The sequence below is a fragment of the Humulus lupulus genome, chromosome 8 (assembly GCF_963169125.1).
Source record: "Humulus lupulus chromosome 8, drHumLupu1.1, whole genome shotgun sequence".
NCBI classification, from domain to species: Eukaryota; Viridiplantae; Streptophyta; class Magnoliopsida; order Rosales; family Cannabaceae; genus Humulus; species Humulus lupulus.
The window spans coordinates 92,764,666-92,780,283 of NC_084800.1; the positions used below are offsets into that span (position 1 = coordinate 92,764,666).

At 30.6% G+C, this 15,618-nt stretch overlaps 1 protein-coding gene across 1 annotated transcript; it reads right to left on the reverse strand.

Annotated features, from left to right (window-relative positions):
• Positions 1-11,237: 11,237 nt before the first annotated feature.
• Positions 11,238-14,600, reverse strand: LOC133798129 (WRKY transcription factor 55). The gene is made up of 3 exons (XM_062236333.1): positions 13,970-14,600; positions 12,464-12,595; positions 11,238-11,841 (listed from the first exon to the last, which is right to left on the reverse strand). The coding sequence occupies exons 1-3, from the start codon at positions 14,374-14,376 to the stop codon at positions 11,343-11,345; spliced, it is 1,038 nt and encodes a 345-aa protein (XP_062092317.1). The 5' UTR covers positions 14,377-14,600; the 3' UTR covers positions 11,238-11,342.
• Positions 14,601-15,618: the final 1,018 nt, after the last annotated feature.

A 15,618-nucleotide genomic window follows, 5' to 3' on the forward strand; every position in this document is an offset into this window, starting at 1 on the left:
CTCTCTACTTTCACTGATGTCGATTGGGCCTCCAGTCTTGATGACAGACACACAACACATGTGGTTTTTGTGTTTATCTTGGTGATAGCTTAGTGTCTTAGTCCTCGGCAAAAAGGTAGTCTCTAGAAGCAGCACATAATCTGAGTATCGTTCACTTGCCAATACAACTGCTGAACTCTCTTGGTATCGACAAAGCTAGCTCTTCCTTCACTTCCAATCATTTGGTGTGATAACATATCGACAACTCACTTGGCTTCAAACCCTATCTTCCATGCTCGTACAAAGCATATCAAGACAGACTTCCATTTAATTAGGGACATGGTTCATCACAAGGAACTCTCAGTGCAACACGTCTCTTCTGAAGATCAAATTGTTGATATACTCACCAAGAATCTCTTAGCAACTAGGTTTTCCATCTTATGTACCAAACTGACTGCTCTTCCAAGGCCTGTCAGTTTAAGGGAAGATGTTAGCCTAAACAATTATTAGTTAGTTACTTAGGTGGTTTATCTTTAAATCATTTATGTTGTAATCTGTTTTACCACCGCTTGTATCTTTCTCACTATAAATAAAGGCTTTTTGGCCCTCTTGGTCATTAAGTGACCGAGACCCTTTTCTCACTCATTTTCTCTTAGATTTACAGAGCAACGAGTATTAAGTTATACATTTGCAATGAATATTTTGATTTGAATGTTCAGGTCAACTCATGGGAAGCTAGACTCACTTAAGGATCGTTCATAATCATCATTCGAGGTAGGGGTTCATTTTATCTAGTTTTTGAATTCAAATTTTTAAAATATCAAAATAAAATGTTTGAGTTTCAATATATTTTTGAGTGAATGATTAAAGTTTACGAACTTGATTAAATGTGGTGTGCCTGGACTATTACGTGTATAAATGGAGTTTAACTACAAATTTTAATTTTTTGGGTTTTTATAGAAAATTAGAGGATATGTTGTCGAATTTTTATTAGAAAGATAATTGATTTTGAAATAATATTTTTATTAAGAAGAGAAATTTAAAACATGATTTTCTATCTATAAATATAAATTATTAATGGTTTTGATTAGCATCTTGTATATTGTATATATATATATAATGGATATATTTTACATTGAGTTTTTTAATGAGATTATCCCTAGTCATGGGGTTATACATGTATACGTAGGGGTGTTTGGTATGGAGTAAAGTAAAAGTGGGAATGAAAATCTAAAATCATTCCTATGTTATGTTCAAATTTTAAATGGGTAAAGTTAATAATTTGTGTAGGCCCCACATGTATTTTAAAGGTAAAGTAATATCTTTTGTACATAAGAGTTTAATGCTACATCCATCCTAAGTCTCTCTACACTTTTTAAAACAATTCAACTACTCAAAACAAATACCCCGTAAAGAGTGACATAGCTTGCCCACTCCCAGAACTACTGGTGGGTAATTGCGCAGGGTATATTATCTAATACGTACTACCCCTTCTATGATGGGTACTATTAGGGTTCACACCTCAGGTGTGGTATTACATGGGACCATGACGAGAGGATGTTGGCTTATGATGCTACTTATATAAATATATATATATATATATATACATTCGTTTATTACTGGATGATCAAAAAGTGTACAAGATGGTTTGGAGTAACTGTATTCTACCAATGATGATTTTTCATTTGTAAAAAATGATCCATACGAGATTGATTTTATTATAAGAGTTTATGGAAATCGGTATATGAACTTTTACTGGGCTCTTAAGCTTACCTTTTTTTTTTCGTCCTCCTTTCAGGTGTTAGAAAATTTCCCCTCCTCTCAGGTCCACAATCAATAGGGCCATCTAAGTGTCCATGTTGATTGTGGCCTATCTCATTTGGTTATGCATTAAGTTTGCTTAATTTATTCACTCTTACCAAGTGGATGTACGAGGGCATAATAAAAGGCTATATGTTTCTCTAAATAATTTATTTGTAAATCTTATGAATTTTCTTATGACTTTTACAAAGTATCTAATATTATTTCAAGTAAGTTTTTTATATTTATATAATCAGTTTCGAGACTTTTATTAAAGTATTAACAAAAGGTTCTCTTCACTATCAATTACTCAATTAGTATTATAATCTTTACTTAAAAATGATCATTTATGAAAAATTATTATGTAACCTAAATAATTTTCATTAACTATAGAATATATTATTTATTGTAAAATTCCTCCTTTTAAACTTTTTCTTTTAAAAATAAAATCTATGTATATAATTAACTAATAAATTAAAAGCCAGGACCTATTTTGGGTCGTGACACTTAGCTCAATAAATTACTTCATTAATTGTGAGATTTGCCGACTTGGCTCTCCGCATTGATATAGTGATTGCATGAGTTATGATCATTCATTAATTAATTATAGCTAGGTCATAGTCCGTTAATTTCTCTAATTATATATTCATAATGGGTTGTTTTCAGCCGCGGTCCTCATTTTTTATATTTTATAACACTTAGGTTTCAAAAGTTAATTTTGCATCAATTATATCTCCAACCTTTTCAAATCATATCATTTAGATCCCTAAATGCTAATTTTATTTATTTTTTCTTTGAAAATACATAAAAAAATATAAAATAAATGGTGAATCATTCTTAAAATGCTTGGATATTTAATTTATGACAATAACAAACAAGACATGAGAAAAATATTTTCATGACAATTTTAAAAATATTTAATATTTTTATAAATTAAATTAATGTTTTATTAAAAAAATATTCTTACTTACATTGTTGTTTTATAATTAATATTAATAATTATGTTATCTCGTAATAGTTCAGTTATTAATATTAAATATTTATAAGAATTTTTTTAATGAAATACTAAGTTAATTTATAAAACCATTAAATATTTTTAAAATGTCATGAAAATATATATTTTTTTCAATGTCATGTTTGGTATTGTTATAAATTAAGTGGTCCAATATTTTTTTAAGATTGATTCACCATTTTTTATATTCTATTTATGTATTTTGAAATAAAAAAGAAATAAAAATATCATATAGGAACCTAAATGATATGATTTGAAAATAATGGGAACCTAACTGATACGAAATCAACTTTCGGGACCTAAGTGTTACAAAGTATAAAGAATGAGGACTGCAACTGGAAAAAAAAAACTCATTCATAAATCAGTGCCCTTGATACTCTAATGAACATTTATGTAAGTCATATATATATAATATTTATGTTTTCAACTGAAATTGAGCGCTCTATGTTCAAGTACCACTATCAATACTAGAAGTGATAATTAATCTACTTCCAATCAAGAAATGAGTGGATTCTGTATTTGTGAAGTATGTTCCCAACTAACCATATCCCTATGACTTCAAAATATCATGAATTAAGACCATGTTTTCTTTCGTAAACTGTATCCGATAAATCAAAAGTCATAAGACTACAAATAGTAGTTTATTACTCACTTCAGGATTAAGTATCACTTTTAGTATCAAGTATCAAACGACAATTGAATGATGAATTTCTATATTTTAACGGAGATTATTTAGAAGTTCTTTCATTCTTCGTGTCCTTAGTCCTATATACAATCTATAATGTATACAACACCCTTATCTTCATGTGTCAACTACATGTAACAATCTAAATTGATTGTCCTATCAAAGACAGAATATAAATTGTGCTCATAATTTTAATTAATATAAAAGCTCACACTTTAATATTAACAATTACACACAATATTTATGTTGTTATTATATTGAATTAAATCATCTTGTATGTACAATCACATATATATAAATATACTTAAATCATTATAAATAACATTGAATTTTTCTAAATAAATGACATGTAAATAAAATACAAATATAAATAAAATTAAGTACATATTCAGTAAATATTGTGAAAAAATACGCTTTAAAAATACATATCCCAACAAACCTACCAACCATTTAAGGCGCATTGGTTTTGGCTTAAGTTTCTCCACCGATGCCTATAGTTTTTGCCTGCTGAACAAAATTATGCTATTTTTTTTAGTGTTGCTATTTGGCACCTTAATGTGTCCAACACCACATGAGGTGGCACCTTATAATTGGTTAGCGATACCCCATAATACTTATTAAATTCAAATAAGTGAGACTTGATATTAGATTGCACCAATAGCGATATGACACCTACACTACAAGAAAAAAATGCTTTTAATAACACCGAAAATGTGTTATCAAAACATACCATAACACTTTTTGATGTGTTAAGACCGACTATGTTATTGTAGGTCAGGGAACTTTACATAACACTTTATCATTGTTATACGGATGTGTTATTATACTGTCAACGATAACACAATTTCTATGTTATTTTAATAAATAAATAAGTGTTTAATTATGTTATTTATAGTCGATTATATAACACATTTCAATACTTATAAATTTGTGTTATACTACACTTTAGTATAACACATTTTTTGTGTTATACTACACTTTAGAATAACACATGTGTTATACTAGCTTAGAGAAACATAATCTTTTTTTACTTACACAAAACTAGGACAACAAATATGAAAGTTGAAGCCAAATAAGGTAACATAAATAGATTTTTATTAATTACTCAAATGTAATTACAATATTTAGTCTACTAGTCTAGGCTTAAGAAATCATATTACAACATGGTGGGTTGAATTAAACACTGAGTGCAAAACAGAGACAATGTCAGTCTTCTTTGTGAAATTCTTTTTTATGCCAAGCAATCATTTGAGCTGATGAAGGGCAATTGTAATGGCAGCTCCTCCCATGAACCCAACAATGGCAGCATGGGATAGAAACTCAATCAAGAACCTCAATTTGAAAAAGGATCCAGCCATTTGAGAGAAATATATAAAACATATAGAGTGCAGTTTTTTTTTTTAATTGTCTTAAACCATAAGCATTGTTGTATAAAACTTATTCTTAACTTCATAAAGTTTCAAACTAAAATGAGCAACTCAACTATGAATCCAATCTCATAATCAAGTAAGAACTTAAAGAAATTATTTTTTCAACATATTAGATTAAGTTTGGACATATGCATCAAGAAATTGATCATATAGATATGAAGACAGGATAAGATAACATGAAAATAAAACTGGCAAGGAACATCCAGTAACAAATTAATATTGAATCTTGCATAATAATACACTAAACACCCAATAAGACAACAATATTAAGGTTCATGAAATTGGTTATTGGACTAGAGAAATTATCAAATAAAAGATACTATGGGAACTGCAATCAAAAAGGAAACAAACAAATGTCCTCAACAGGGTGAAGAAAAAACCAGGATGAACAAAAACATTCATGTGATCTTTAAAAAAGAAACAATCACAATAATAACACAACAGAAGCAAAGCACCGAATACTACCCAAATCCAGTCAAAATAACTCTACAATCACAAATATCACAAGATTGAAGAGAAAGCATCCTTCCTGCATATTTACCAAAATGGTATCAATGTAAGCAATGCACAACTAAATTAACAAAATAAGTACAAATTTCAGATGGCATAAAGTGAAGAATAAAATAAATATCAATAAACAAAGGACAGTTGAAAAAGAAAGAAAAAAAAGCATAACGATAGAGGTCATTACACAATTATACAATTTTTTTATTTTACTTTTCAAGTCAGCATACAAATTGATATAGAGAAGAATACAAAATCTTCTCATAAGAAACGTGCTGGTGGAAAGAGTCATATATAAGTTTATACCCAAAAGTATAAAAAAAAAATGCAATATGGATTAGCTTACCATTTCAATCTCTTTGCCAAGATGTTAACACCCATGGCCATTATAGCAGCACTATTAGGCTTAGGAGATAATTTCCTGACCAAAGTGCAGATGATCTCAACAACCCTGAGCAAATGATAAGAGACAAGAGCATTAACGTGGCAAGAAACAAACATAACACAGTACACAGGAAAAGAACAATATTTACCACACTCGACTCTCCAATTGCCCACTCACAGCAGTTTCTTGAGCATGAAATGAGCTGCCAATGCCCATTAAAGCAAAACACCCAGCCTAGCAGGTATTGTTGCAGAAGCTTTTAGTTAATTAGTATTGTCAAAACATCATAAATCTAGATTAGTTTCAGTTAGATATCCCAGTTGCACAAGATTCTAAGTGTTCATAATAACAAGGTTACTGTAAAAAATTAAATAGCATGTCATCTTCCTATAATATAGCATGAATAATTTAGCAGTAATCAATATCTCTGTAGTCTCTAGAAAGCTAGATTTTCAGTTAATATGATATATAGAAGACTTACAGTTAGACCAGGTTCAGTTTCTTTGGTGACTACACCGAGTCTCATATCCAAATTCTTTTCAAGACAAGATATTTCCAAATTCTACACAATTTTTATGGAAAAGTATTAAAATAAGAACCTTAAGTGGAAATTACTTCACTTTGTTGTAGTGATTATCTACACTTCATTGTTAAATTATGTAGTTTCTTAAAAAAAAAAAATGCATATCTAGTATCACACACAGAAACCAACATTTAATTCAAAACTCAACCTTAAATGTTACAGTATGTTACTGGAGTGCAACAGAGAGCTGTGATGAACCTGTACTGAAGCAATAATCCCTAGTTCACCAAACCGGTCTGCAGTCCCAGGTGTAAGATGCTGGGCATGCTTAATCTGAAAATTAGCTCTAGTCATGCAAAAATAAGCATGGAAAGAAATATCAATATTAAAACTTTGCAATAGGAAACAGATTTTCTGTAGTATTGTATAGCGTAGTGTTCGTTAAGCTTCTAGGACTTGTTAAACAGTCATCTGTGGCACATAATAGGTGGCAAACTATAAATCTTGCACATAATAGATTCAATTGCTATTGCAAAGGCAGAAAACATAGAAACAAATGACCAAAACTTCAGACAAGAGAACTGCATGTACCATCAAACACCATTCTACATATAAAGAGCAGGTTAATTGCTAAGGCAATTGCTGAACCAGCTGTAACATACACAACACAAAGTTCGTACACACAAAGAAGAGCAACAACTAAAAGTAAAAGAACAGCAACAGCTCTTGTAGATCAGTTTCAAGCAACTTGTTGATCACAAGTCACCCTAAGATTCAATTCTATTATCTATAAGGTCAACATTTCGAATTGGAAAAAATAATAAAATGGTGTCTATAATTGTGCCAAAGAAGCAGAAAAATCATGTATTAACTTTAGTTTATCAAATGAGGTTCAGATCATCTTGTGTCTGATTTCAGCCTCTAATAAAGTTCTTCCATTATATTATAAATCAAAGTTCATTGAAGCATAACACAACCAGAAAATCTTATGACAGTAAATTACAAATTATGAAATCTTTCATCCTTTTGTTGTTGTTCCCATATGACAGTAAATTATGAAGCAATATAAAGGCCTTAATTACAAATTAGACTACTATTCCATTAGTAATGGGAAGTCTCTTTGTATTTCAAACCCTTTTACCTTCAACTGAATAATAACATGCCCCAAAATATAACATAAAACATGTCACTTTTGCCAAAAGAAAAAAAAAAGTTCAGCTATTTAAGATGAGAATCCTAAAATCTAGTGAACTAACCTTACCCAATCAGAGTACTTTGCAAATGCAGCTTCCCTCCCAGGACCCACCATAGCCAAATGAGCACCATTTTCTTGGATCCCAAACATAGGAGGCACCATTAGTGAATAATAATTTTGAGCTCATCATAGCGAAGACTTTTTTTTTCATACAAAAATTGAAAATGATAACTCAAAACAGGTCTATTTTATAAGAGGAGTATATTTTAATATTAAAAAAAAATTGGCAGTAAGAATAGCCAATTAAAAATATATAGCTTCCCTAGAGTATTTTAGTGGCAAACTTAAATGTAGTCAAAGCTCAAAGGCCTCCAAACATAAGGAATATCACCACAAATAGAATATAGATTAATATGAGGAAAGCATCAAAGGATTTAAACAAAAATTGGGTCACGGCTTGATTATCACAATTTCCAAGTCCGAGAGCTAAAACTAAGAAACAAGCAAAACAAAAGTCCAAAGCTAGAGGTCAGCCAAAGCCACATTCAAGATGCTAAGATATATTAGAGCTTTGTTTTGTTTGAAGAAAAACAAGCACTTTCAACTTACAAGCATCTTAAATCTAGGCTTCCTTGGCAATATTTTTATCATATAAAGTATATTTCAGCCACTAGTTAAACCTCTATTTCGAAAACAAAAATATTGAGCATAACAATACATTTTGGATATTTTGATTAACAAACAATCATTTTTTCACAGAATAGTTGCAGCTGTGAAATTTGAAATTTTTTTGCATGAACTCAACACAGAAAACTTATACACAAAAAAGTCAAAGATCTAATGTAACATTTACTCATAAACAAAAATTAGTCACAAGAAAATCAAATACAGAACCAAAACAACCTCAGCACACTGAAAGTTTAAATCCAAAAATAGGATAAAAAAACTGAAACTAAAATAATCTCAAACCCATAAAACATAATCACAAACAAGATCAAATGTCAAATCCAAAAATATACTCAGGAAACTATATAGTCAGATATTTGAAAACAACAAATATACCAAGATATTTATATTAAAAGGGCATGGCCTAACCAAGTCAAGTAATAATAATATCAAGGGGCTATTTTGAGAATGTAATACTTGCAGCCAAGGGGCTATTTACATGAAGTGTAAGGTATCTACTTCTCTCTGTTCAGCATGTGAGATGGCAACAATAAGATTCAAGTGGCCAGAAACACTTATTTCAACTTTAACTAACCAATTAGATGGTATACATCATGTTTCAGGCATCTCCAGTTCATTTTGAAGACTTCAGTAAAATTATAACAAAAGCAAGGACACTGGCAACCTTAATTTTATAAACAAACTCTAAAGAAAGGTCTTCAAGTTCAAGTATGATAATATCATATACCTGCCACACCTCCATCAAAAGGAAGCAATCCAATGGACTTTGGCAATAATTCTTGCAATCCAATGATCATTGGTTCAAGTGTTGTTAGCTGAAGCAAGCAGGAAGAGATCATTATGCTAAATAAAATTTATTTTGTTTTGAAATACTGGATGCGAATAAGGACTTGTAATGGATAGGAGGAACACCTTATTTGATATATGATCGAGAAGTGCCCTAATGAGAAGCATACAACTTTCAGCAACACAGAAGCATACAACTTAGACAATACACTACTTTCTTTACATACATTAACTTTCAAAAAGCAAGAGAAAGCATAAAAGCAGATGAAGCCTATTTAAGCTAACCTACTACAAAGCACATGCTTGGGTCCAAACAAATGCAGAACAACATTAGAAAATCCATATAAGCAGAGGAAACTAATCACATCTTAGTACTAGAAACAAAATAAGAAAGAAAAAAATAGAAAATAATTTAAACAACATATCTAGACAAACTCTGGAAAATACAAATAGAAAACTAAAAGACATTATCAAAATATATGTATCTTCAAAGACAATCATTTCCAGGTACTAAAAATTAAATCCATTATAGCCTTTGATTAGAACAAGCTATATAATTTGAACTCTAAAAAGACTTCGAATTTTTTTATTAGTCTAATAATAATGAAGCTTGTGAATTGGAGCTTGTACATTTTATATAAGACTTATTAAGACTTTGAAATTATATTAAACAAATATGAAGCCAAAAAAATCTTAACACTATAAGAGACAAAATATATACTACACCACTTGAAGTAGCTAGAATGAGGCATAATAATATAACCATGAAATAAAATTGGAGAGTGAAGGTTGAAGTAGGTCTCACCATTGCTGTCAAAAAGATTCGATCTCCCTATGTCCCCTTGGTTTTACTAAGACCATCCTTAAAGACTTCTATAATACCACTTCACGATTGAGACCTCCACACATCCTGAACCCTAAGCCAAACACAAAACCAGAGAAGAGAGAGAAAGAAAAAAAACAAAAGCATAATGAGAAGAGATACATACTACCGTGCCTACCTTCGTTGAGCCCTTCAGCTATGCTGAGCTCTGCCACGGTTGAACCCCACCGATGCACCTGCAAATTAGCAAAAAGAAAGTGAGGCCATATATAAATACAAATTAGAAAATAGAGAGTGAGGACTTTTAACATGGACGACTTTAGTATGGAAAAATACAACACTAAGGTTAATTGCAAAGACAACCTAAATGACTAAGGTCAAATGACTCAAATGCCAAAATTAAGCCAAAATAACTCACCTTCATAGCAATTGGAACAAACTCAAATAGTTCAACTGGTAGCTTAAGCCAAACTCATTTGTCTCATTGAAGAATTTTATCAAACATATGGCAGCCACGTCCTGCCCAGCCCCTACGCCGTCGAGCCCAGACCCGAGACCCCCCCAACCGCCGTCAAGCCAAGCCCTCAAGCCACCAGTCGTTGTTGTCGACCCTAGCCCCGAGCCCCCTGCCGCCGAACAGCCCGACCCCGACCCCCTTGCCGCCGTCGACCACCATTCCCCGAGCCTCTGCCGTCGTCATTCGGGCCTAGCAGAAAAAATGCGATAGAGAGAGGGAGAAAGGAAAGTATAAGGATCGGTTGGGAGAAAGGGTTTCTTTCTTCTTTATTTTATTTTATTTTACATGTGATAAAAGTAGAGACTATATTATAGTCAGACCAAAATGCTTGCTATTTCAATATAGCGGGAGTTCCCAAAGGTGCCGCCTTTTTTTCATTTGGTTTTGGTCATCCTTACTATAATACTTTTTAAATAGTCTTATCTTCTTGTGTTGTGGAAAAAGGCATTTAATGTAGTGCTACTTGTGATGTTGGGCACTAATGATGCCCCTTAGCAATTCTTTTTTTCTTATAGTGAAAGCCACTAGAGATTTAAAAAAAGTTGTGAGTTAATGATTAATCATTAGTAGTTATATAGTAATTAATTTCACAAGAGCTATACGGCAAAACTATTATTTCAAAAAATATATTATTATTTGGTACTGTGCACAAGAACACACATCAATAGTGCTACGTTAATATTGTAACCCTCAAAGATAATTAATCTAACCAAATATAAACAACGTTACGAGCTATATTAAATAGCACACAATACTTACTAAAACATCTGTATACACACAATAAGGATCTAAAATTAAATGGTTTAAATTTGTTCTTCCGTAGTTATTTCCCTCTTAGAAACATTCTATTTATTTTTTATTTTTAGATGAGGTTAATAATTAATGATTAGGGAAGAGAAAGAATAAAAAAATTATAAAAATCAACCAAACCGATTGATTATTGATCAGTTAGCTACAATCAAAATTCTCATTTGAAATTATAATTAGCTAGCTAGCTAGTCAGGTAGTATAGCAGCTTATTTACGATCTTCCTCCATCGAAGTAGGGAACAAAAACTCCATGCTATTGCTACTGCTGCTGCCAGAATTAAACATCACGTCCGCCAGATCTAACACCGGATGAAAATCATGAACATGAACCATCTCTTTGTTAGTACTACCGCCGCCGCCGCCGCCGCCGCTGGTACTCCCTCCTCCTCTTCCTCCTCCTGCTGTGGCGGCGGAACATTTCATGGAAAGCCATGACCCCCCTAGAGGAACTGAACAAGTAGCAGTGGCAGTGGCAGTAGTAATTGCTGTTAGTGGTTGCGATGGATGATCTATTACCATACTTTGTGACATTGACACAAACCCTCCTTGCGGCGGTAAGACAGACGTCGGAGCTGTGGCCGACATGTGACACGTGTGGTTACCCCTGTACATCACCTCGAACATTAAAGGATCATCGTCCAGTCGCTGCACTTGCTTCTTTGCTGAACAATTGTACAGCTTCTGGTGAGTGCACCTATAGTAGCCCCTACCAAAATTAAAGACAGCATTAAGTTAAAATTTAATTATAACATATATAGGGAAAATATTAGAATGATTATTATTATTATTGTTAGTGTACGTACAAAACTATAACTTATTATAATGTATATAATATTAGAGCGTAGATTATATATTATATATTCTTCTAACGAGAAAATATTATAACAACTTACAGAGATAAACATATTATAATATTCTAACTACTTATAGTAATTTAATATGAAGATCGTCAATTTGTAGTTGACTGCATTTATGTATTGGAACTTTCTCTCAAGTCAATGCCATGGGCATGAAGAAAAGTCTCAAAGATTTCTCGTTTTCCAGTCAAACAATTGTGTCAAATTGCATTGGTATTTATTTGGACCGAGTCAAACTATATATATGGTCGACTCATTTTAGGTAAACTATCTAGACTTAAATGAGCACACAATATCCTACATATTTTTTAGTTAATTAATTAATGAACTATAAATTTCGTGGAGAGTTACAAGTTGCACTAACATACTTTCTTTATTTTTATGCGTCAAAAGTGATCATTATAAAACCACATAGATATAACTATATTTTAAAAAGTGTTATTTATAGTATTATATATATATATAATATACCTAGGATACTTTGAGCCCATGATCTCCTTTTGTCCATATTTTCGCCAAGTGTAGTTATCTTCCGGTGGGATTTCAGTATTTCCAATCTGAGGTGCAGCCATCTTCACTATTCGAATTTCCGGATCATCCTTTCTGCCATTTTCGTAATATGAATAAAGAAATAAGTATATATTATAGAGATAATATATAATAAGTGTGTAGATAATAGAAATTCTTGATTTTAACGGTTTTTTATTTTTATAATGTTAATTTTAATGAAATATTCTTATATTTAACATAATATTTTTATATTTAACGTTAGTTTGTAAATCCTTAAACTTAAATAAAATAAAATAAATAATTAAAAAATTTAAAATATGATATTTTTAAGATATTTTACTATAATAATTATTTAAAAATCATAAATAACTAAACAAATTAAATTATGATATTTTTGAGATATTTTACAATGATAATTATTTTAAAATAATAAACAATTAAATAAATTAAAATATGATATTTTTGAGATATTTTACAATAATAATTATTTAAAAATAATAAAATCATACGTTTTATAAATTAAATAAAATTTAATTAAATTTAAATTTACTTATTAGAATAATATCATATTAAACATATAATATAATTTACTGTGAATTAGCAACAATTTTTTTTAAAAAAAAAAAGCTGGCAAGAAACTTAAATTTAAAATCTACATATAATATTTAATATTATATTAAATATATAATATATAATTTCTTATTATCACTTCCAAATTTAAAATCTAGAATAAAAATAAATAAATTATTTAATTAAAATAAAATATTTATTTTAAAATTGATATGATATTAATATAAATTTAATAAAAATAATTAATAAATATATATATATATATATATATATCTCTAAATCAATATTAGATACTGCCAAAACAATTGACCTAAACCAAGGTTAATAGTTAGTTGGTATACTTTTCCAAGAAAGATGCTCGTAATTACTTTATGCTTTCTAGACATTTTCTTTTGTGGTTTGTTTTTAATTTGTTAGACTTGTCTTGTAGCTAGCGTATAGTAATAATATATCTATAGCGTCCCTATAAAGATGAGCCTGAAAGCAATTTTTTTAATATAATAAATGTATATACATATACTCACACAATTCTATCTCTCATTACAAAATAATAATCTACCTGTAGTTATGTTTATATTAAAGTATTCCCAACAAGGAAATAACCATGGCGTTCACACAGGATATATAAAAGTAAAATATTGAAGAACATCAATGTGAACCAAAACTAGCTATCTATGTATGTATAATAAAAACGCTGCAGCCTGAGTATAACAAATTAATTAGAGAGAGAGAGAGAGACTATATATACAGACTACTGCAAAATCCAAGGTAGGGCCTAAGTCTAACAAACATATTTTATCATTGTCTAAATTCAATAAAAATGACCATATATATATGGTCGATCATTAATGTAAATAATATATATATATATTTATATTATTATATGAATTAAGTTACCTTTTTCGTGGTCTTTGTGACGAGGATGACGATGATGATGAGCCAAGAATTTCAATATTTGTAGCCATATTATTATTGGGGATAATTCTATTTTCATGATGAGCAAAACCTCTTATAATATCATGATCAGTAGTAGTAGTACAAGACCTAAGCAATTCTTGGAAGCTCCCACCATGGCCAATACTAGCATTATTTTGTAGCGCCGTTAACATGTTGTAATCTTGACTTGTAGTAACTCGACGCAGCCGCTCCTTAGCGCAGCCGAAAATCTTCGCAATCTCGTCGCAGCGATTCGCTAGCTCGTTTGACTGATGATCGCCCAGATTCGATTCCAGTTCTTTGGCTAACTTGCATCCATGGAGGATCAACGAAACCATATTGCTGTGTTCCTCCATATACGGTTTCATTCTCCAATTTACACTTAATTATATATAATTGTGATGATTTCGAAGGCTTGATATATATATATATATATTGTGTTGATGAATTGATGAGAGGAATTTTAAAGGGGTAGGGATGAGCTTATATTTTTATACATGGTGTAGCTGGAACAAGCTTCTATGATGTTAATACTCTAGCTCTTAATTAAGCTTATAATTATATATATATATATATATTAGAAATATTTGGAAGTAATACGAGGGGTATATATATATTATTCAAAGATATGAGTGTGTTCGTTAAAATATGTGTATATATATATATAGAGAGAGAGAGAGAGCGTGTGACTTGGTCACGGTCCACTTAGTATTTCAACAATTCTCATTTCTTTTTGGTCTAGAAGAAGACCTGCCCCGTCGAACCCTGTTGGAATTTTTCTGAAGTTTGAAACTATGACCAAGAAACAATTTTTTTACTAATTAACTTGCACTCAACTATATAGTGTCATATTCGGATTATTCTTATTCTTCTTCTTCAAACCATTTTTTTGGTGTTGGCTTATTAGAACCCTTTCCCTACGACATGGGCAATGTGATGAGAGTTTTGACCATTCTGGTCAAGATTCCAATATTCAATTATTGGAATTACAGCTTGAACAATAAAAATTATTGGAATTAAATATTGTAATTAGAAAGCATTAGGCATTTTCTTTTGGATTTTCCCATTAATACTTTGGACGACATGAAAAAGTATTTTGGGCAGTTGTAAGAAAATAAAGTAAATAATATAATTAGAAACGTTACATCACTTCATAGTTCCAAGCAACTTTCATGGTCTAGGCATAAGAGGACAGAGTAAGAAAAAAAAAAGTTGTCCTAAATAGTTGAACTAGAGTTCATTTTTCTTGTGTTAACATTATTTTGTGTCAATCTTATATTGAAAGTCTTGCTTCTTCGATTCATTTTTATAGAACTTTTTTTTATTCAAGTCTTTAAAATGAGTACCCGCGTGTTCTTATTAGTCTACTGTAACAAATTAATGAATGAATAGGGACGCTAGTTTCCGATTCTCACTTTACCCAAAAAGAAAAATAAGGACAAGAAGTCAGAGAATTCTGGTATGCCAAAAACAAAAAACCAAAAAAGAAAGGAAGAAGAAGAAGAAAAAGGAAAGAAAGTAAAATTGATTAAAGATGGATATTATAAATATTTGAACAAGTAGAATAAGCTCTGGAAAATTTGTATTCTACAGTTACATAATGAGTGAAA